Genomic DNA, 22,890 nt, shown 5'->3' on the forward strand with positions numbered 1-22,890 from the left:
TACGGAATACAGCAGCCATTTGGCTGAAGTTTTTCAGCCAGAACTCTCAAGTTCTTCTCCTAGCTTAAGAGAATTTTTCAAGAAATTATTAAATGTGAAGGTCAGAATTTTCTCAGGAAAGAGATTCCGTTCCTGGTCATAATGAAGCAGTCGCACAGTACAAGGCTGTCGTAGTTTCTTGTGTCCAGCTCTCTTGAATGCATTCATCTTTTCCAAATTCCAGGACCTTTGACTTCATCATTCTAAACAGAGTTGCTGACGTTTCCCTAATTTATTTTTCTGGAAGGTCTAGAGAGGAGGAGAAGACTAAGTGAGATGGCTTACCCTTACTTCATGCACAGCATGCTAATTTATAGCAACATGTCAGTACTCTGATGTTGCCCCTAAACATCTGTTGCAGTTACTAGCTAGACAGTAGGTATGGTAGGGAAAACATTTCTGGGAAATAGTATTTGTAAGAAACTATTGGTTTAAAAAGCTTAAAAGATATTACTGCAAAATTTGATCTATTCCAGTGGTCAGTGGAGTTTTTTAGTTCTGCATTTTCCTAGACACCAAATATAACTTCGCAGTCAACTTGTGCTTGCTTTCAAAGAAGACTGGAGAAAGGGAGATAGTCAAAGACAAATTTTAAAAAGTGAAATCAGTGCATCAACTGGAGAGATGCATTAAACAAAATGGTGAATGTTCTCTGATGATCAGTTTCTGTCACAACATTCTTTGTGCTACTTAGATAATTGTCATGAAAAACTCTTAAGAGAAGTTCTTCTAGTAAGAAATACTGTGTTAATAAAATGGTGTATCAATTAAAATGTTCTTACTGCGTTAGTTCCTTTCAGCAAAGACCCATGTAGAAAGGTGATTTATACCGAGCATCATTACAGTGTAAGGTTGAGATTTCTCTTCTGAATTCCCCAAGGTTCTTGAACCAGTACTTGACATCTTGTATCCTTTTATTACAGCTCGTTGACTCTTCCAACAATTTTCTGTTGGCAGAATGGTTCTTAGATATGTTTAACTGTTCTGATCCATTGATCAGAACCAATCAAAATTCCAAACACCTTTTTTTTTTTTTTTTAAAGGATCTGTGCCAAGAACCAATAAAAGCTCAACGTAGTATTTAAAATGGCCCTACTAGGAGAGAGGGAGAATATAGCTTCCTTTCCATAAAAATCCCTAAGTCCCAAAGAACATTAAAAAACTGCTGAAAAAATGCTGGTGGTTGACATTGGCTATTAAGAGAGAAGTCAAACTTTGCATGTAGAAACAGATCCTTTAACAATTTTTTTTCCTTTCAGGTTCAGAACAATCAGCCTTCTTGGAGCTAAACAGACAGAACTAAGTCTCTTAAGGAAAAAATCAAGCTCTTTATTTTAATTGAGCATTCTATGCCCAAAACACTTTATATATTTGGTACTTTTCTCTTTCAAACTCGGCCTTAGTCTGGTAGATTTTCTCAAGGGTATTCTAAGAAGAAATTGATAAGAAAGAATTTTGAAAGCTCGTAGTGAAGAGAGTTTTAAGTGAGCAAGATGCTGATAGAAAGCCATATCAATTTGTATTACTTTAACCATCAGTTAAAGGAAAAAACACAAGGAAAGCTTGTGTTATGGAGACTGACTTTTGATCAAACTCAGAGCAATGGTATTTTTTGTTGTCAAATATTCAGTGGTACAGCTGATTCTGTTACTTGCAGACCAAGGAATGATTGGGCACTTTCATTCCATTACCTTAATAGTGATGTTAAATGACAGTTGCTACAAACAGGTTTCTAATAATCTCCATATTATGGATAAATATTGAATGCCATGAGCTGTTACTTCTGGAGATGTACCTTCTGAGTCATAATTTCAGTTCTGTTTACAGCATGATGCAGGGAAACAATGGTGTTACTGCATGGATAATGATTGTATTTTGCATTTATGCACAGTACTCCTCTGAACTATACTACTTCAGGCAATTGTTGGTATTTCCCATGTTAGTGAAGAATGTATTTTGAAGCTTTTTGGCAAAAAAAATTACAGGTGACTAGTATAATTCAGTAGTTACAGGGTTGTATTAATTGCAAACACTGTGCACAGCAGGTGTGCTAACATGACTGAAAGTTCTTCACACAGCTAGAAAATTCAGATATTTTTATAAAAAACTGCCTAAAAAAATCAAAAGATCTTCTGACTGCTTACATTAGGTGTCAACTTTAGAAGCTTTTTGTTAGTATCCAGAAAGTCACTAAAAGAGGTTGAGAGTTCAATGATCTTTCTACCAAAGTCCTTTATGGACTAAATGTTACAAATACAGAATTATTGGAGCAAGAGAGAAGGCATGTGCTCCGATTGTGATCTGTGGAAGTTTAATAATGTTGATTATTTTCTTTTTCTTCTTCTTCTGTTGTGTCTTTGGGACTGAAACGTAATAATGTTCTTTGGGATGTTTTCCGTGGGCGAATCACTATAGTACTCAATTTGATAAAACAGACCTATTGTTATGTGCAAACCTGGTTCCTCAAACTAATTATACTCCCTGCATAGTTATCATTCCTGCATCCCAGGAAATTATTCAGAATTCACAAACTGAGAGAAGTATAGATTGTTACCATTTTTTTGCTATAGTTCATCCTCTTTTTCCATCTGCTGAATGTGGAACATGCAGTGCATATTTGTTGAGACTCTTGTGGGTATGTGGATGGTTGTAATGGAGCTTATGCCATGCTAATGGAGACAGTAATAGCATTTTATGGAGACAACCACAGCATCAGAGGTGTGCATTCTCTTTTGACCTTGAACTTGAATGGTTGACTGTTGTTTGTCATCCTGGTAGAGTGTAGTTTTCCTCTATTTTTGTGGGGTTTTTTCCAGAGTTAAATGTATTTGATACCCTAAAAACACAAGCTTTTTTAGACCATTATGTTACAATTACTTTTTTTTTTTTTTGTAATTGCAGTTGTTTCTTATCCTTACTGCTGGTAGCCGCTGTCGTTTGGAAAATCAAACAAACCTGTTGGGCTTCTCGACGGAGAGAGGTATCAATAACTTTAAGATTATTGTGGTAGCTTTATTTTTCAGAATGGATTGAGAGCTTTGGTGAACAATCACACCTCCACTTTCTCCTGCATACACAATATCCTTGTAAACAGTTTTTTTACCCTGCACATTTTATGCTGAAGAAAACTTTTTTCTTCCTCCTAAAGAAATTGCAGCACTAGCTTGCAGAAAGCTAAATTTTCTTTATGGTGGAATACTTAGAATAGAATAGAATAGAATATTTCAGTTGGAAGGGACCTACAAGGATCATGTAGTCCAACTGCCTGACCAATTCAGGGCTAACCAAAAGTTAAAGCATGTTATTAAGAGCATTGTCCAAATGCCTCTTAAACACTGACAGGCAGGAAGCACCAACCAACTCTTTGTGAAGCCTGTTCCAGTGTTTGACCACTCTTTCTGTAAATAAATGCTTCCTAATGTCAAGTCTGAACCTCCCCTGATGCAGCTTTGAACCATTCCTACACGTCCTATCACTGGATACCAGGGATAAGATCTCAGCACCTCCCTCTCCACTTCTCCTCCTCAGGAAGCTGTGGAGAGTAATGAGGTCGCCCCTCAGCCTCCTGTTGTCCAAACTAGACAACCCCAGAGTCCTTAGCCGCTCCTCATAGGACATTTCTTCCAGCCCTTTCATCAGCTTTGTTGCCCTCCTCTGGACACACTCACACCTTAACATCCTTTTTAAATTGTGGGGCCCAGAGCTGCACACAATACTCAAGGTGAGGCTGCACCACCGCTGAATACAGAGGAATAATCACCTGTTTTGACCATCTGGTTATATGGTGTTTAATGCATCTTAGTACTCTCAATATTCTCAAAATAGTAGTGCAAAAACATTGGTAAGATGAGAACACAGAGGATCATAGTGTAACATCTCAAACTTTCTGGGAAGCTATTTGATGCTGTGACTTAGGCTGTGTTGTTATCAACAGTCATTGGAAGGTACTTATACTTTCTTCATTTTTTATTCTCTGTCAGTTTTTTTTTTTATTCTAAGCAAAATTCTCTCTCTATTAATATCAGTAGTTCTGTCATTAAAACCATGGCACAATTGAAACTCTTCAATAAGTACTGATATATAAAGTCACCTTATTCTTTTGTTGTCTAAATTGTTATACCTGTGTTGGAAAATTTGGCCCAAATGTTTGTTCTTACCTGTTTAACAAACAATTGAACTTGGATGAGATTAAACATAGGTTATGTATACTGTTACATGTATATAGCATGATTAAGATGACGTATACTGATAGTTGTTGTATTTCATTTTGTTCTCAGAAATAAGATGCATAATTTTTAGACAGTGATTTTTTTCCTCTTGAAGCTTCTAATCTTGATAGTTTTTAGAAACAGCACTTGCTTAACGGTGCTGTAATCTAGATTTAAAAAAATGCCAAGTCGTTCTCTAATAAATTAATTTTTCTTAGTATACTGGCACTATGAATGTTTAAATAACTTTTTTTTTTTTTTTACTGTAGATCTACAGTGAATTTATATATGCTTTAAAAGCATCAGGTAACTAGCACTTAGAATTTTCCTTCACTGAAATTATAGTGTACAAATGCCCAGGTTTAGCATTGAACTGGTGCTGCAAAGAAAAATGTATATTATCATAGTTATTTCATTTAGGTATTTTTTTATTCAGGTCAATATTATTAAGCATATTCCCCTCTAAGGGCAATTGCTCATATATTTGTTATTACCAAAATACAGATGAAAGTTACTTTAAACTGCAGTATTCTATTCAACTTATCAATATTTCATTTGAATTTGTCTCAATACTTAACTCATTAATAGTTCTGTGCAACACTGAATTGTGATGGAATGTAGCAATTCCTTGATTTCATTTCTCATGTTAATAAGGTTGTTTTATTGACATGTTTACAAACAAATATGAACATACGAGTTTACAGATGTAGGGGGTCTAGTCTGTTTTCCATGGTTACTCTCCTAGATGCGTGAAATACACTATTTTTAATGTGGTCTGTAGGCATCATGCCATAAAGAACACATTCTCATATAGAAAGTTTTTGAAGTTTTCCAAGTTTTATTTTCCTGATGTCATCAAGAGCATTTCTAAGACTGTATGAAAGCTCATATAAGGTGACTGAGAAATACAACATAAAGATAAATAAGCTTCTCTGGAAGAGCAAAATAGAAAGAAATACTTGGCAACTGGATTAAAACTCTGAGAGGTCCATGCTTCAGTTCTGATAGTTGGTTTTCCTTGAATATAACTAGAGAAACTTAGTTGTCTCTTATTCAGAAATATTCCTTGTTTAATTTCAAAATTACATGAGTATGTATTTCTTCCTATTTTAAATGAGGTGTGAAACAGTATCTATAGTTCGGTAGCATTACGAATTGTAAATGTTTAAGCAAATCTCCTTTATTTTCAATCTGCTATTGCACATAAGCAGCAGTTCATGTCAAATACAAATTTTCGATAATGCTCCACATAATATTTTCCTTTAATCTAGATCAGAGAAGTTGTTTTTATAAGTAGCATTTTTTGTAAGGCTTTGGAATGAGGTGGTACAAATAAATTGTATGAATAACATACAAGTAGAAGCCAATCTATTGTTGAAAAGAATTCTGAAGTACCTACTTTTAAAGCCCACCCATTTAGGCAGATGAGCTTTCCATCTCTTTCATCATTTCAAAGACAGGAATGTTTGACTCTCTAGATGTTACCTTTAATATGGACACAAGCTACAATAAGTGAAATATAACAAGAACACAAAGAAATATGAAAAAAGCATGCTGTTAATAGCTATTTATTGTTCATCCATTTATTGTTCATCCCAGCCTGTTTTCCCCTAGAGGAGGAGAAACTTTACTATCCAGTTCTTGTGATCTTTTAGTAATGAATTTTATCAGGCTGGTGAGGTAAGCAAATAATTTTTTGAAGTTTTTGTAGACATCTATGTGTAGCTGAAAATTCAGAACTTTGTCCTTTTTTGCCTTCTGACTTTAAACTGGGTCATTATTGATTCCAAATTGAATGTAACACGGCCTCAATACAATACAAAGCAAGAGCCAATTGTTTGTATTGTGTAGTGGGAATGTCTCAATTTTCCCTCAAATTTAGAAATTTTCTCTCCATTTTTTTCCCTAATTCTTTGCTTATTGAGCAAATATTTGCTTTCCGCTGCCCAAATCTTACTGAACAGTTCATTTGAATTTAGGCTTTATTATATGTACGTGTAAGAAACTACTATATGTATATGAAAATAAATAGAATCATAAATCATAGAATCATTTAGGTTGGAAAAGACCTTTAAGATCATCGAGTTCAATCATAAGACTTTAACTGATGTTCGTCAACACTGAATTTAACTTCCCTTTTCCCATATCTATTGGTCTTTTGGTTTAATTAGTTGAAATAATTTTTCCCTGAGCCAAGTCCTTGAGTTTCAGTAAATTTTTTTTTACTCATAACAAAATTTTGGTTCTCATCTTTTCCTACTTACATTGCTGCCTCTTAAGATGTACTTTATCTAAGGCTTTTTGAACATCTACATTTATACTTTAACTCCTGGCTGAGCTTCTCTTATTCTTTCCTGCCTTCTGAAAGAGCAAGAAACAGCAGATAGACTCTGTCTCACCTTATACCATCAAAGTTATTGACCTTCTGGGTTGAAAGAAATTGGGAAGTATCTTTCTTTTATTTCATAGTTCCAAAAAGATCAATGAAACTTTGAGCAGGAGAACATGAACAACCTCCTGCCTGGCATCCCTTGACAGATTCCCCCACCCATCCCTCCCATGGATCTGTGACATTTAAAAAACGGTTTTTAAGAAAGGCTGAAGTAAGATAGTGAAATATTGCTCATTTGAGAGAGATTGATCCTTGAAAGGAATAATACAGAATGAGATGATTTCCAAAGCATTATTCTTTCTTGAGAAACAAACCAGAAAGAACTGGGAACGATCTCATGGGTACCAAACATCAAATTCCTACTTACAGAGCAGGATAACATTTGCAGGCAAGCATGGAAATTCATGTAGGAGTAGACAGAGGGCAAGATATATTTGTTTGTCAAATAAGTTAAAGGAGTTCCTAAGTATTGCAAAGTTTAGAAGCAGCAAAGCATTTTTTAGAAGAGTCCTATACTACATAAAAAGATCAGATCTGTACTCTAGGTTTTAATCTCTCATCCTTCTTTTTCCTCCACAGACTCACAAATCTTTCTACCAGTACCTTTCTCGGTAAAATTTCACTTGTTAGTTCACTGGATGAAAAACTGAAAGCTGTCATTTTCTCCCAAAAGATTTGTTAGGCCTCTTGCATTTTATACACAGAATTCACTCAAGAGCCCATCCATGAAGTTTCAATCTGATTCTATTTTCCTTCTTTATACAAAAAAAGATATATCACCCACATTTACTAAATAAGAAAATTGAAGAGAATATTATTTGTTGTCTCTGCATGTTTCATATCTGAAGTATTCATTCAATCTTCTGTTGAGAATGGGTAGAAGAGAATCTGTTCATAGATCATTTTACTGAAAAGGTTGATAGGTTGCCTGCCAGTTTTTTAGTGGCTCAAAGGTTTTTGTTTCATAAACAATTTCTGATTGAAAGGCACCACACTGCAGATAAATTTGCATCCAAATGATTTCTTATTAATAGTGTGTCAAACTTTCCTTTTTGCTGACAAGATTACACTCAGTTTACTAACAAAGCTCATATAGATGGGATTATAAACCACACAACTTCTAGTTGAGGTATTTTAGCAAAGTATTTGTCCTTCATAAGGTAAAGCATTTACTGCTCAGATACCCTTTGTACTATTCATTCAGCCAGATGTTTTAAAGAATTGTTACCTTTAATCCAGAATCATGCAATCACTGATGTCCATACAGACTCACCCTTCCTCCCCCCCACAGACACACACAAAATATGTTCATGTGCTAATGTGTTGTGTGTCATTACACATTTGTGTATATTGGAACAGTCAATTACTTAAAATGCAGTTTTACATCTTTTCTTATGAAAATATCTTTTTTACATATTATTATAATTATACACTGCGAAGAGCTTACATATCTTAAAAAAATGACTTAGAATCTTATTTCCTCTTGTAATACCCTATAAGTCTCTTGAGAAATGAGGAAGTAATGCATGATTGCACATTTATGTAAAAATGTTTGGAAGCATGGTATTATATGTGTAAAGTGCTTGCCTAACTTTAAAGGTTAATATCATTCCTTTATTGGAATTTTCATATTTATATATAGCATTTCATTATACAGTCAGCTGTGCACCATTTGCCTGTCTGAAAGAACAGCATATACAAGCATAAAAACATGGAATTACAGAGAATGCTTGCTTTATACAGTGTGTGGGTGCCACACAACTTATCGCTTCATTTTATTAAATAAGCTTATGTTTGTTTAAACCCCCCCCCCCCCCCCCCCCCCCCCCGCACCTTTCTACCCTTAATTTTAATATCAAGGTAGTTTTATTCTCTGGAATATGCAAAGATTCTTAAAAACACACAAATGAAACTGAAATAGACTACTTCTTAATAACAGTAACAATTCATGCAATAGCTCTAGGCTCATTTCTATGGTAACCCTAATACGAACAAGGAAGTTCAGTTATGTTGAAAGTACTAATGAATTTAGACAATATGTGAATTTCAGCTAGAGCTTTTTTACTTTATATTGTAATGACACTTGCATTTTTAAAGTATTCCTTTTAGAAAAGGCAATAATGGCTTTTGGTGTATGTAATATTGTTGATGGAATTCAACATGTTTAGTTTAGGAATATTAATATGCATAGAATGTGGTGTCTTCTTGAACAACAAACGAACGAGCAAAAGGAATACTTTGGTTCATCTGTATGTTTTAATGTGGGCAAGGGATCGCCACTAGTAGATGTAAGGAAACCGAGAAATGTTAATACATATCATTAAAGTACCCCAATGCATAATATTATTCATGTGTGTAGGTGTCTGCAGGTTTATATGCTTTATATTTACAAGTTTTTAACCTCACAGATCACTTTTCTTCTCTGGTAGTTTCTTGTCTGTTGCTTAGCAAATATCTTACACATCTATGTGTACTTACTCATACACTGTGTGAGTAATCCTACTGAAGTCAAAGGAGCTATTCATAGGACCAGAATCTCAACTTGTTATATTGCTCAAGCTCTTCTGAAATCAATAGAGCTATGACTGCTTATTTCAACTGTGGATCTAGTTTTATTGAGGATAACTGGGGCATTTATTTTAGGCTGACGTTTTCTGCATTCTCTCCAACCTAAAATTTAGGTTCCTCTCTGAATGAACCTTTCAAGTGATATGCCTAGTTAGTTGACACTAGATCTTGTCTCAGGACTCCCTCTGCAGTTAGTATAAGAGACACCTCCAAATGACAACTCATCCCACCCAATTTTCACAGTGTTCACTTTATACTCTGATACTTGTTGGGGGCTGACTTGTTGTTAATGATATAAATAACCCAGTGAGTCAAATCTCCTATCCTGAGACTTAATCTTTGCTTTAATTTTGTAAAATTGAAGTTGTATTTATAATACTGTCACTTCATAAAAATAAGCATCTGATTGATTCCTATATTAGCACTGCTCACATCATGCTTATTCTCTGTAAAGAGAAGTATTAAATGGCACCAGTGACAGGCAGTATTGCATTAGAAAGATTTATTTTGGGGGGTGAGTTAAACAAAGTTGATCTAATGCAGATATCTCAAAATATCATACAGTGTTAAGAGGCTTGCATGAACAATTATGATAAGACGAGCGGCATGAGACTGAAGAGATCATCTTAGTTATTGGTGGCTATGTATCTCCTGCCAGAGGCATTTAGCGCAGGAAGTAATCCTAGCTGTCCTGTGTCAACTCTGCTTATGAATTGCCATCTTCAGTAGGAATTCACCATGATCTGACTGCATAGAGTTGTCCCAAGTTTTGTTTGGCCCCACACAGTTCTAAAGCTCTGTGCCCTTTAGGGCGATGGCATGGCTTATGGAGGCAGAGGTCTGTTGGAATAGTGTTAAAGTAGTGTGTGGACTGGAGGAAATTAACTACACTAAGAAAATCACTGGGGAGGTAGCGATAAAAACAGAAGCCAAATTATGCATCAAGTGAAAACATTCCTTTGAAGACACTACAGGTAGACAATGGAAACCTTCAAGTATGGGATGAATATGTTGTAAGGCAAAAAGCAGTGATCTGGTTTCCTTTGCAGACCTTCCCTTCCACAAGTTTATCAGTTTCATCTTAAAATCATCCTGTCCAAAGGAGAATTGAAGAACATTATATTATACTATACTTTATCTTGTCTCTTGAAGTTGTCCTTCTTTAGAACTCATATAGGTATATAATTTTCCTATATATTGTACTACCATATTCTGTGGCAGGATAATATTTTTTTTTTCTTTCTTACTTTTTTTAAATTAATGCTGAAAAAAATCTGTAAGTTGGAAGCAGAGCGCTGTCTTTTGACTTTACCTGTTCTGGTGACCAAGTTTGGAACCGAAACAAACAAAGCCAAATCAGCTATTCAAGGATGTACACCTGAGCTATGAAAATTCTTTCCTATCTCTAGTACCTCTTGTCCTTTTTTCTTAAAGTAAGTACATGGAAACATGTTTTTTTGAACAAGTACATCTAAAAGACACTGGAAATCAGTGTGTATGTGTGCAGATAAAACAGCTACTTTTAGCTAACACAGGGCATTTATGAAAAGTTGCTAACAAGTCAGTCTGTGTCTTCATTCCACAAGTATTCAGAAGGTAAAGAAGGTAACAGACGTCAATAGATTTTGCAAGGAAAATTGTGGGCTACTTCTCTTTATTAAAAAAAATCAATAAATGAGGAAAAACATAAACTAAGTAGGTGTTTTAATTATATCTATATATGACCAGGAGAAGAAAATTGTTCACTTTTCTTAACATAATAACCAAAGTTCCTTCTTACATTTGCATAGTGTAGTTAGCCTGAAGAATCCCAAAATGCAATAATCAAAACAAATTAATTTCATTATATGGGATTCCTCGGTGTATGCATAGAAGGAAGCTTGGATGTAGTTATTAGTGCTGATAACAGTACTTTAAAATTTATAGTTGTGGTATTCTGTTCAGTAGAATTTATTATCAAAGTTGAGTTTTCTAAATATTAGTATAAAATACTGCTGGATATAATATTAGTGTTAAAATGGACTATATTAATTCCTGCTATCTGTCACAGACCTGGTTAAATCTTGCAAGTGTATTAGGTTAAGCTTTCAAGCTAACAGGAAGGTAAAATTAAAGTTGTTTAAGAGGAAGAGGGAACTGGCCAAAAGAAAAAGACTGCCTGAGGCAACTGGCCACTTGGCAGAGCCTAAGGAGCCTTTAAGCTGTATGGTCTGAGAGGTTTCCATGGGACTAGTTGTAAACATAAGAGCATTAGGAGAATTTTTAGCAAACTACCTGTCAGCAAAAAGCAGCAGACAGTGAGAAAGGCAATCCTTAGTGGGGCCCTGGGAAGAAGCCAGATAACTTCTTTTGAATTTCTGAGAAGAAAAGTCGCCTGGATTTGTTTCCACAGTGTTAAAGGAATCAGGACAGTGAATATGTTCTTTGTAAATAAAGAGGATTGCACCAAAATAGATGATTCATTTTTGTCTCTTAACAAAAACAAAAGAGCAGGTGTTGAATATTGGCCCAAAGTGGTAAGACTCTACTTTACATCTGTATTTCCTTGGTGTTTGCAGTATCTTGTCAATTTTTTGTCCCCCATTAAAACACAAACAAACCTCCCATTCCCCAAAGCCCTGTAAGAAAGAAGTAAGTGGATTTAGGTGCAAACAACAAAAATGCTTAGAAACTTGGAAGAACCCTGCTATGAAGAGAGAGTGAAAAGGTTTGCGGGTTTACAGTAAGAGCTCTTTGAGGGAAATACAAATACTCCTCTTTAGTTCCTCCTTAGCTTTTCTCAGAGTTGGGAGCAATTTTAGTGGCGCTGGGTAGACAACTTTGGCCCAGGTGAGTCACCTGCAACAGGGGAAGCGTAAAGGAAACTAAGTCAGAATTGTCCTTCCTCCACAGAGCAGGGAAGCAACTCAAAGTCTAAGCCTAGAAGACATACATAGTTCCTCTCTCTTATTCTGGTCCTCCTTTGTACCTAAACTTCTGTTTATTTACAGCTGAATGTTAGTCATGTCTTCTAAAAATTACATTAAATCATGGTAACAATAATTTTGATTGCTTGTAATGTATGGAACACTTGCTACTGGTCTGTAGACAGCTGATGTCAATATTGTTGATGTTCTTTCACAAATATGTCTGCTTCCACAAACGTCCAACTTCTTCTCCTTGCAAATATATCAAATATATTTTTCTTTCAGAGCTGATTTTCAGGTACGTTTCTGTGTGTGTGCAATTGAGTAGCAGTAAAGAGGGATTAATATCATGCCTGAATCTATTCCAAAGTGTTTGCATTTAACTTTGCCCAGCATGGGTAGTACATGCCTTCTAAAATAACCACATTGACCTTTTTCTCTCTTAAAGTTAGTACTGATAATATACACAATTATTCTTCCTTTCTTTAAAAAAATTTTTTTGAAGGCACTGAAGTTTCTTATATGTGGACAACTCCCTGCTAAGATCAGAGTTTTAGTAATTTTCAATGCAAAGAGAATGCAATGATCAACGCAACTGGAAAGTAATTAACTTCACCAATTTATTTTTTTCAGTGCCTGCACTATTAATTGGTTTACTCTCTCAGCAGAATGTGTTCAGTGCTGTGAATGTCAGTATTGTTGCTATCAACAAACTCTATGGGGAACTTCACTTTCTGTCGATATTTGTACATTCCTTGGTGTCTCTAAGCAGTGGCTGTGCAGTTCATCTGGGCACCTTCTAGGCTTCTCCCCCTTCTCTGGGTAGAAGGAAATAATAGTAGGTTAATGGCGACAAAACTGGCATATGTATGCTTATTTCTTGAGGAACCTGTGAATACAAAGTAGCAGTGGAACCTTAGGCTGGAAAAAAACCCAAAAACCAATTAGAAGAAAGCCTGGGTGTATGTCACAGTCTACAAAAAGGTAGAGTAGTTATTCTTTCTCTAGGATATAATGATGCAATGTTTATCCTTCCTGGAGCTATAGTTTTTATTGCTCCAACAGTTCACAAACAATAGTTGAGAGTTGGTGTGACCTGATATAAACTAAGCTCATTACATTCATTTTCAACAGATAATTAATAATTAACATATAACCTTTGGCTTTCTTTTTATCTTCAAGTATTGACAGAAGTTGCATAAAAACATACATGTGTGGAAAAATTGCTTTGAAATGCAAAACTTAATTAAAATGTCATGTTATTTTAGGACTGTTGTATAGTCGCAAAAGTACTATAGGGAATATGAATATTTGAATAGACCATTATTTTTATCCATGCTCTTCAATTTATACACAAGTAATTTCTGGAAAACAGAATACCATTTCATATTTTGGTTGGAATTTATTGGATTGAGTGCACCATGGCAGTTAAATTGTAACATCAATAAATTACTCTAGGCTGCTTTAACAATCAATTGACCCACATGTAATTAACAAAAATGAAACCACAATGAACCCTGTAGCTCGAGCTTTTTTGGCTCTCTGTGCTCCACATAGATTTTGAAAATCCCAGTTAATTAGACTTATCATATCTAAATAGCTGTAGTTTCTTAGTCTTTTATATTTGTGCAGCCACAGTCAGGAATACTACTGGAGGAGGCAAGCAGGGAATAGCATGTCCTGGTCAGGAGAAGTTTGGGTTTGGAAGACTGTCATTTGCTTACTGGTGTTTCAGGTGCCCTTGTGCAAATTGCTTCGCTGCCTGGGCCATCAGCTTCCTCATCTCTAGAATGGACTCAGTTGTACAGGTCGTCTTTATATGCTTTTCGTTAAAGATGCTGTTCGTATTATTTGTGGAGCCTATTCTCCTGACTGTTTTGCTTTATTCCCCAACAATCCTCTTTGTCCCTAGGCAATTTATTTAGGCATTTATTTATTTGGATTGCTCTCTTAATTGTTGTCTGGTTGCATTGCTACTAATCAAAGATAGAAACATGTTGTGAAATACAGTCTGTTATTTCAATGTGTTATATTTAATTAATATTTCAATATTTGATAAAATACATTGTGAAAATATGAAATATCTCATATGTGTTTCATTTTCAGCTTAATTAAAACCGATCACCCATTTATTAGGGTTTTATGCTTTCTGAGTATGTTAATGATGTACAATACCGATTCTGCACTACTTGTTACCTGCTGTAATAATTTATGCCTTCAGAAAGTTAAGGAAAAATATTTCCAGAACACAGTGGGAGCATGTTACAAAAACGCCATACCGATGCATATGTGACCCGAATGCAAGTGTCAGACACACCACGTTTTGACTTAATACCTTAACAGTGTCCGTTAGTAATGTTCCTGAACTTGTCCTCTTCCACATTTACATGGAAAGCAAGTCCACATTGTTAATGTTGTTAATGACTAAATCAACCATGCATGAAATGTCCAAGTTTCACCTCTGGCTGAAGCATCCAGTATACTGTAAGTTCACAGAAAACAATGAACATAAATCGTTTCAGTAGAAAGGGAGGAAAAGAGGAGCCAGAGAATTATGGTCAGTAACTTCCCAGAAACATCATTGAACAAAAACTAAGCTGTTTGTAAGCACATTAAAAGCCTAAATGTTCTTTCAGGAACCAAATCACATGAAAAGATTATGCTTTTCTTCAGGGTAAGATAGAAGTCCTTTTGAATGGAGGGGAAAGCATCTAGTGCTTGTACAGTTTGGCATTATGAAGGCTTTAAAATGTCTATAACATGATACTTTAATAAGTAAGACAAGGAAGCATTGTCATAATTACGTAACTGTGGAGTAGGTGCAAAACCGGTCAGAAAAACATACTTAGATGTTCATTATCAGTAAAACGAGGTATTAACTATATGTTGACTGTAGTTAAATGCATTAACTACAGGTTAACTTCAAAGATTTGGCCTAGCTCTAGAACTCATCAGTATTTTTATTGATGACCAAACTTATGCAATTAGAGAATACATCTATTAAATTTGCAGATACTAGAAGCTGGGGCACAAGTGTGTTACAGGCAGGATTAGACTTCAAAATGATCTTTACAAATCGGAGAGAATATCCATACTGGTGAATGCATGCTTTTGACCTGGTAGAAATAATGATCTTCACAGAAATAGCATGAGGAAAAAGCTGACTGTGCTACAATTCTTCAGAACTGATTGATGGCTTAGAAATGTTCACAAGCTGAATCTAAGTCAACAGCAACCTAGTTACAAAAAAGAAATATATTACTGACTTGCGTTGGTAGAAGTAGTAGAACTCTAAGGCATCTAATTCTTACGCTTTACTGAGTATGGCCTTAACTGGAGTATCATGTCCAGTTTCGACACTTCTGTTCAAAAAGTGAATGGAACATTTGGAAATGTTCAGAAGAGAGCGACTGGAAAGTATGTCTGATTATAGTTGTATAGTGTAAAAGAAGAACATGGAGAGATATGATAACAGCCTTGAAGGTAGGGAATGGAGTAATGCATTTGCTGAATTTGTAGTAGAAAGGACAAGAAGTGAGGTGCCTGTGTTGCAGCAAAGAACATTCAGGTGACACAATGAAAAGGAATAAATTATAATTATTTGGGTAATGTAGTTCTGGAATAGATTGTCTTAGAGATTCTGGTGACTCTCTGTCATTGAAAGCTTTTAAGAGTGGGGTAGGCAAATATAGGACAGAAATTAGAAGACATAGGTATGTCTTTGCAGGGGGGTGGATGGTCTCTTGACAGTCTCCTATGGTCTCTTTTAACCATGTGATCTTATAATTTAAAAACCCCACTTCATGTTGAAGTCAGGGAGAGGTATTTTGTACATACCAATAGCATTTTTATTTATCATGGAATCACAGAATGGTTTGGGTTGGAAAGGACCTTTAAAGATCACCTAGTCCAACCCCTGCTGCTGTGCGTAGGGGCATCTTTTACTAGATCAGATTGCTCAAAGCCCGATCCAACCTGACCTTGAACACTTCCAGGGATGGGGCATCCACAACATCTCTTAGACTGCCTACAGCTAGGTGGTACGAAATTACAGCAGCGTGTATCTGTAATAGTGCTGTAATAGTACCTGCTCTTCCTCATTAAAGACTATTTTAATATCTACATGAATTTGATATTTATACTTTCATTGCAAAACTGTGTCCCAAATGACGATAAAGGCAAGTAATTATCTAGAAGTTCAGTTGTTTTTCCATTGAAAAGGCTTTTAAGTGGCAGCTTTCTTCTTTATGAATCTCGTATGCATAAATGCAGCCTTTGATGTTATTGGTGTTGTGTACCATGGTTAAAACTTGCAAAATCTCAGATACTAGAAAATTAAGGTCAAAATCAGCCCCTTATATTTTATACTATTTAATTTCATATCCATGATGTCCATCCAACTGACTGATTGAGCGATCCTGTGATTTATTTTTTTTTTCCACTTTATCTACTATTAGTATTTTTTGATTTCATGATTTGAGCTGGATTAATTGTTCTGGACCTGACATACCTTTCATTGTGCAATTCTACTGGCTTCTATGTAAGAGTGGCAAGCAAGGCAAGATAGTTTATTTGAGATTGAAATTGAAAATCATACACAGATCCGAAATTGAGGAAGTTTTTTGTTGGGGTTTTTTTTTTCTGTAATACATATTTTTGCAGTTATTCTGGTTCTCCTTTAGCTGAACCAGTTTCACCAGTATTTTAAAATTCACGTACACATTATTTACAACAGCAGTGTTTAGCACTTATACAGAATTCTTATCAAAGATAGAATACTGCGTCCTTGTGAGTCATTCTTCTTGCTTTCCTGTATCCTATGACAGATGATTTATCTATCCTGCAGATGGACAATATATTATACTTCCACTACTTTCAGAATGTTGTTTGCTAACATGAAATTAACATAATTTAAGCATACTTTCTTCCTTTATATAATTAATAATTTACATATAACCTTTGGCTTTCCTTTTATCTTGAATCATTGATACAAAATACATAAAATCATACAATTTGAGCAAAAATGCTTTGAAATGCAAATTCTAATTAAAATTAGTATCGTGTTAATTTAGGATATTTGTGTTGTTGAAATATAGTGTTTGGGACATCATCAGTATTTGAACATGCTATTAGTTTTTTCATGTTGTTTGTGCCTAAGAATGGGGTTTGGGTAAAAAATTTGGATCAAACATAGTGTAATGCAAGAGCTAAATTAGAGCTTTATTAAATTGCTTTAAATTGTTTTACCAATTGAAATGCACACAAATAGCAAATGAATAAAACACCTACAATTTGCTTTTTATTTTAGTTTTTGTATGTCTACTTACAAGGCTATTATTGATGGAAATAATACTATGGCATAGAAGCTATTACCACACACCTTTTTTGACAAAGATATTTATCTACAGGGTGAAAATCTCACTTTTAGTGGAAGGTAAGCAGCTTCATTTAGATTAAACTTTTTTGATGGAAGAGGCAAGTAAGTGTATATTTCTAACATAAAGAAATAAGGTGATTTAGCTGGATTGCTAGCAAAATAGGATATTAAGAAATATAGTCTAGCATCCCAGCAGTAAATAGGTTTTTCTAGTAGTTGATACAGTCAAAAATTCACTGTCAACCCATACAAAATTCTCATTCATAGCTAAGACTTACAAAGAAGAGTTTATATCCCTCTATTTTGCTAGCATCTTGCTCAGGTCAGTCTGATATCATAATTTTGAAAAGTTTTCGCTATCGTTGAAGGATCTTTCTTTAATCCAAATATTTTACGGGATGCTATTTCTGCTACCAGCTTGAGCATTGGCTTCACTTTTTCATTGCATCCCAATTCTTAAGCTCTGTAAGTGCCCATTTACTGCTCAATCCTGTTGCATTCCTGCATCCAGTACAGATATTCATAGTTTATGGGACTTCTCACTCCAGGAGCAAGGGAAGTATTGTCTGTTTCTGTTTTTTTTTTTAATTCCTTTCTTCTCTTGTTTGATTCTTTCCAACATGAGCTGCAGGGTATCTCTGTCTGAAAATACTAGCTTTGTTTTTCTCCCCATAATGGAGGGAGGCCTCAGGCAGTTGTCATGCAGCACTTTCATACTATTTTGCTCAGTGTCCTCCAGGTGGGAAAGTAGTGTAAGTGTTTACAAAATGTTTCTCTGATCAGAGATTCAGCTCCTTGTAGGCTTAGTCCCTCAGCGGGACTTGGCCCTCTGTTAGCAGTTTGGGATGCAATTAATTTCCAAAGCAGTATTTCCTGGACTGCTACCCACCAGTTGAAGAACTTACTTGAAGCTGAAGTCTGTTAAAGTGGTATTTGTAGCGGTATTTGTTAGTGGTATTTGTAGGAAATCAATTGCATTTTTTACATTTCATATAAAAAAAATTGGCTTGGCCCACACATTTGTTCCTGTGTGAAAACTCTTCCCAGTTTTACTCAGGGCAGTGTTTTCCCTAGAGTTCATGTTAAGAGCTGGCTTTATCTGCTCATCAGTGCCCTCATATTACTGTCATAAAGAATTCAGATACAAAAAAGATTTTCAGACTATAGGTAAACAGTCTTGTGAATCAAGTATTAGTTATTGCCGGTTAGTTCTGCCTTGTGGGATGAGGTAGCCTATAATATTTTGAACAGAAAGTATCTGTCTTTCTCTGGTTTACCGTAATAATGTGGCAAAAATGGGTAATGAGCAAGTAAGGAATATGCAGGCATAACTCCACTTACATTTAATGCTTTTTCTAGATGTGCTACACTAAAATCTTGAATAGATAAAATTCCTAAAAGGGAAATCCTCTAGAAGCTATTACCAAATTTCCTATTGATTTCGTGGGGTTAAAACTTTGCCCTTTAAAATTACTTGACTGGCTCTAATCTAGATGGTGTTATGCCCCATCATGGTATTGTGTATAAACCCTCTAGCCTTTGAAAAAAAGTTGAGATATGCAAGTGCTGCAATATGGTAAAACGTGCATGGTGACTTCATGTTGCAGCTGTTCTGTGCCTACCTCTGCTGTGCCTTCCATCAGGTGGGTGTGATTTCTTTGAAGAATCCAATACCATTCACACCATTACAATCTAATACCATGCTTCACACCGTTCCCAAACATTAATTTTATTTTAAGCAGGGAAAAAACATACTCTAGAAATAAAACTTTTATTTTCTGAGGGCAAAAAGCTGTATTTTTTTATCATCTTTTATTTACAATTGTCTTTGATTTTCACACCTCAAAGTACCATAAAATCAGCTTTTGATCTTCATACATTCTTAAAACAATCCAGTAATTAAGTGAACAAAGGGAAAAGGTAAGAAAGTAAAATTGTTTATGAAAGACAGTGAATCAAATGATAAGTAGGTTTTTTTTGTCTGATTAAATTAGAATAATATTTTGGCTTAAAAAAATTACACTGTGTCACTGCCCCCCCATACTCACATAATAGTTTGTCAAGTGGTGCTTATGTGCTTTTGATAATAATGAACAAAGTTCTGAAGTTGTGGAGAGTTTCATTCCCATTTTAGCTGTTGAGCATATTTAATATGTCTCATTAATGTACTTGTAGAGTTTCTTCTTCAAGACAAATGTTTGTTGAATCCAAAGTGAAGGTGCCTTTGATGTTGAATGGCTGGAGGTTGAGATAACAACGAAGTAGTAACTTGGGCAAATTCAAGTACAATCACGTCTTGCAGCAGGTCATTGTTATATGTGTGTGAGGCCAGCATACTTAGTGCAAATCTCTGAAGAGATTGTGTAGCTATATACATTGGGACCCACTGGTTAGATAAGGAAAAAAATACATCCTCCTAGTGTCTTAGGGAGTTTATAATCATACTTTTTATTGAAAATAGAAACTCATCATTGCCGGAGTGGTGTTCTGTTTGGATTCAACCTTTTAATAAACAAAATAATACTAAAAACCAGTTTTTAAAAAATTCCACATTTATTGTCTTCCCATGGTATTGGTATCAAATGTCATTCTCCCAGAAAGAAAAAGCTGTGTCACTGCTTTAATGTTCATGCTTAAATATACACCATTAATGGTATTACCTTTGTGTGAATGAAGGGATGTGCTTTACTGCACAACTGCTGGAAAGCACGGACAAGCTTTGGCACATACAAGCTCTTCTGAAACAGAAGTGGCAACCTTGAAGGTAAAAACAGGCTGAGGATGGTTGTTTTGAGTTTTGTGTGGATAATCAGTTAGACATTAAAGGGAAAAGGTTAGAGGTATCTGGGGACATTTATTATGGTGATTGCGTCAGTAATATTTACACCTGTAGATTATTCTGGCACTATCTGTGCAGTGTTTATTGCTTCATGGGAGATGCCTTTGACGGCTAGTTAGGCATGGCTGGGGCTTATCTGAAGGCAGGGACGAAGAGTTTTCCTGCAAAAACAAATTGGCACAATCAAACTAAGAACAGTTGGCCGCTGACTTATTGCCGGGGAGCCACAAACGCCGTATGGGAAGGGGAACTAGGGGTTACCCCAGCGTGGGACGTGCCCTCACCCACCTGGACCATCCCGCAGGGGCAGAGCCTGGTGGGGCAGAGCTGGGTGGTGGAAATGGGGTCCATCGATGGCCCTGGCAATGAACCAAATCCAAGGGCCATCCAGGGTGTCCAGACAGGTGAACAATGATGCAGGGCCAGACAGGGGGCTGGAGACAAGGCTAAAAAATGGGTCCAAATCCATCCAGTCAGCAGGGCCATGGCAATTAAAACGTCTTAGTGCCCTCAGGGTCCTGACATTTACCCTGAAGGTTGTAGCCATGATTTTAGACAAGAAGAATAGCATAAGTTTGCAACTATATGATTTTTTTTTTCCAAAAATAATGTTAGCATTCTCTAGAAATATTGCTTTATTTGTATCATCATGCTATAACAACTCTTTTTTCACATTTAGCTGTAATTCAGTTATACCTAGTTATTTGTTATACAAATACACAAATGCAGACTCTCTCGGCCACGTATTCAGAGAGCTTCCATAAGAAAAAAATAGCTATGGCAAATCTTTTTCAAGAGAAGCCTTTCAAAGTAAGTGACAAACTTGTTCAGTTATATTAATTTTCTCATAATGTTAGTCTGCCAGAAAATATGGGAAGAAGTTGTAATAGGCGTATTAATTCATCTTATATCTTTCTTTCCTTGTCCTCCTGATTTTCATTGTATAGCTGTTATCTTTGATTTTTCTCCTGTTGTCTTTCCCTCTCACATCACATACATCAGTTTCTCCTTTCTGTTATTCATTGTTAGTTGTCTTTTCTATTTTGCTAGTACTTGAATACGCTTTTATGAAACACATCTCAGCTGTGTTGTGTTTTTGTTAAAATTGGCACTTCTAAAAGGTTAGGCCTCTGCCTTTTGGCTGTTATACTTGAACTCAATTGTCAAAATGATTTCTCTAGATTGATGACTCTTTAGAGAAAGCACTGCTTTTGCCCGAGTGCATTGCTGGTACATAATAATCATTAAAGATTAAACTACCTCTTGACTGTCAAAATCACCATACAAAAGGTTTAAGAGGACAGAAGGGACAGTGCAACTTGGTGTAACGAAGAAGAGAGAATGCAGCAGTGTAATATTATTGTCTTGTGCCAGGAGAGCACTTGCCTCACGACCCAGGGCCAATGGAGGAAGGGAAATGGGAAACTGAAGACTCTTAACCTCTCCAAATTTGGACATGAACATTTAGGGCTCTCCTCATCCACAGGGATCAACCTAAGGGTTGAGGACAACCACAAGGAATTGTGTTTCTGAGTTTCATTTATGCTAAGCAGTTGGGTAAACCATGGTTTAGTATCCACTCAAAGGGTGGGCATAAAAGGAAATACAAACAGGTTCCAATAGGGAGAGATTTACATCAACTGGGGGTGATTATATTATTTTATAACAGGGGTGTGAATGGCTTAAAAGCATATACTATCAAAAAAGTTATCAGATAACAATATAGCACAAACATCATAAAGTATCTGTCAGTGCCTTAGTAAAGTATTATACCTTTAATTCTCCAGAAATATTTTATTTGCTGGAAGCTTTCTGAAATAAAAGGAATAACTATTTGGATCCCCAGATGGTTATTTACATTTGACATTTTTTTAATTTAAAAATATCTACAAGCAGCATTTTATTAATGCTTTTAATTTAAACAGCTGTCTCCTCATTAGTGCTACATATATGGCAGAATACGAAGCAATGCAAAATTGAAAGAGCAAACTGTAATACATGGCTTAAATAAGAAAAAAACAAGTTGTAATCTATTAACATGAATTTCAGACACAGCTAGCAAGTTAAGATTGTTTCTTTCAAGTCTGCATTTTTCTGAGGAGTGCAGGTAAAGGAGAAAATGCAGAAAGCTCTTGTCCCATCATTTTGTTTGATGTTATGGATGAATTTATAGGTCGTTACCTACATATTTTTCCCACAGTTATTTTCTTCTGCAGCTTAAGCCACTTGAATGTATAAATGTATTTGCCATGGCGGTGTCTCAGTGACTGTCGTGCACATAGAAAGAGTGCATCTGGAAAAGGAAAGGGCCAGCAGGGGCTGGCAGGAGGCATGCGTTGCCCTCTGGAGTAGCATGCCTCTTTCCACTGAGGCCTGAAACTTGATTTAGATTCCTAAAATTGTAGCACAGGAATTTCCCTGGATTACAGGAAGTAGCATAAACTGAGAGTAATATGTGATGCAAACTTCTCATCATAACTGCTTACCCTTATATTTCTGTCTGTATATACATATATGGGTATTCCATATGTTAAAAAAAAAACCCACAAAATAAGCCCTTC

General features: G+C 35.7%; 1 protein-coding gene across 1 annotated transcript in view; it reads left to right on the forward strand.

Annotated features, from left to right (window-relative positions):
• ATRNL1 (attractin like 1) overlaps nucleotides 1-22,890 on the forward strand; it is a 528,296-nt gene that overhangs the window by 296,489 nt on the left and 208,917 nt on the right. Inside the window, exon 26 of the mRNA XM_059821151.1 lies at nucleotides 2,941-3,019. Coding sequence (XP_059677134.1) covers nucleotides 2,941-3,019 — 79 coding nt within the window. The remainder of the gene's footprint in view (nucleotides 1-2,940; nucleotides 3,020-22,890) is intronic.

Source organism: Gavia stellata, chromosome 9 (genome assembly GCF_030936135.1).
Source record: "Gavia stellata isolate bGavSte3 chromosome 9, bGavSte3.hap2, whole genome shotgun sequence".
Lineage (NCBI taxonomy): Eukaryota > Metazoa > Chordata > Aves > Gaviiformes > Gaviidae > Gavia > Gavia stellata.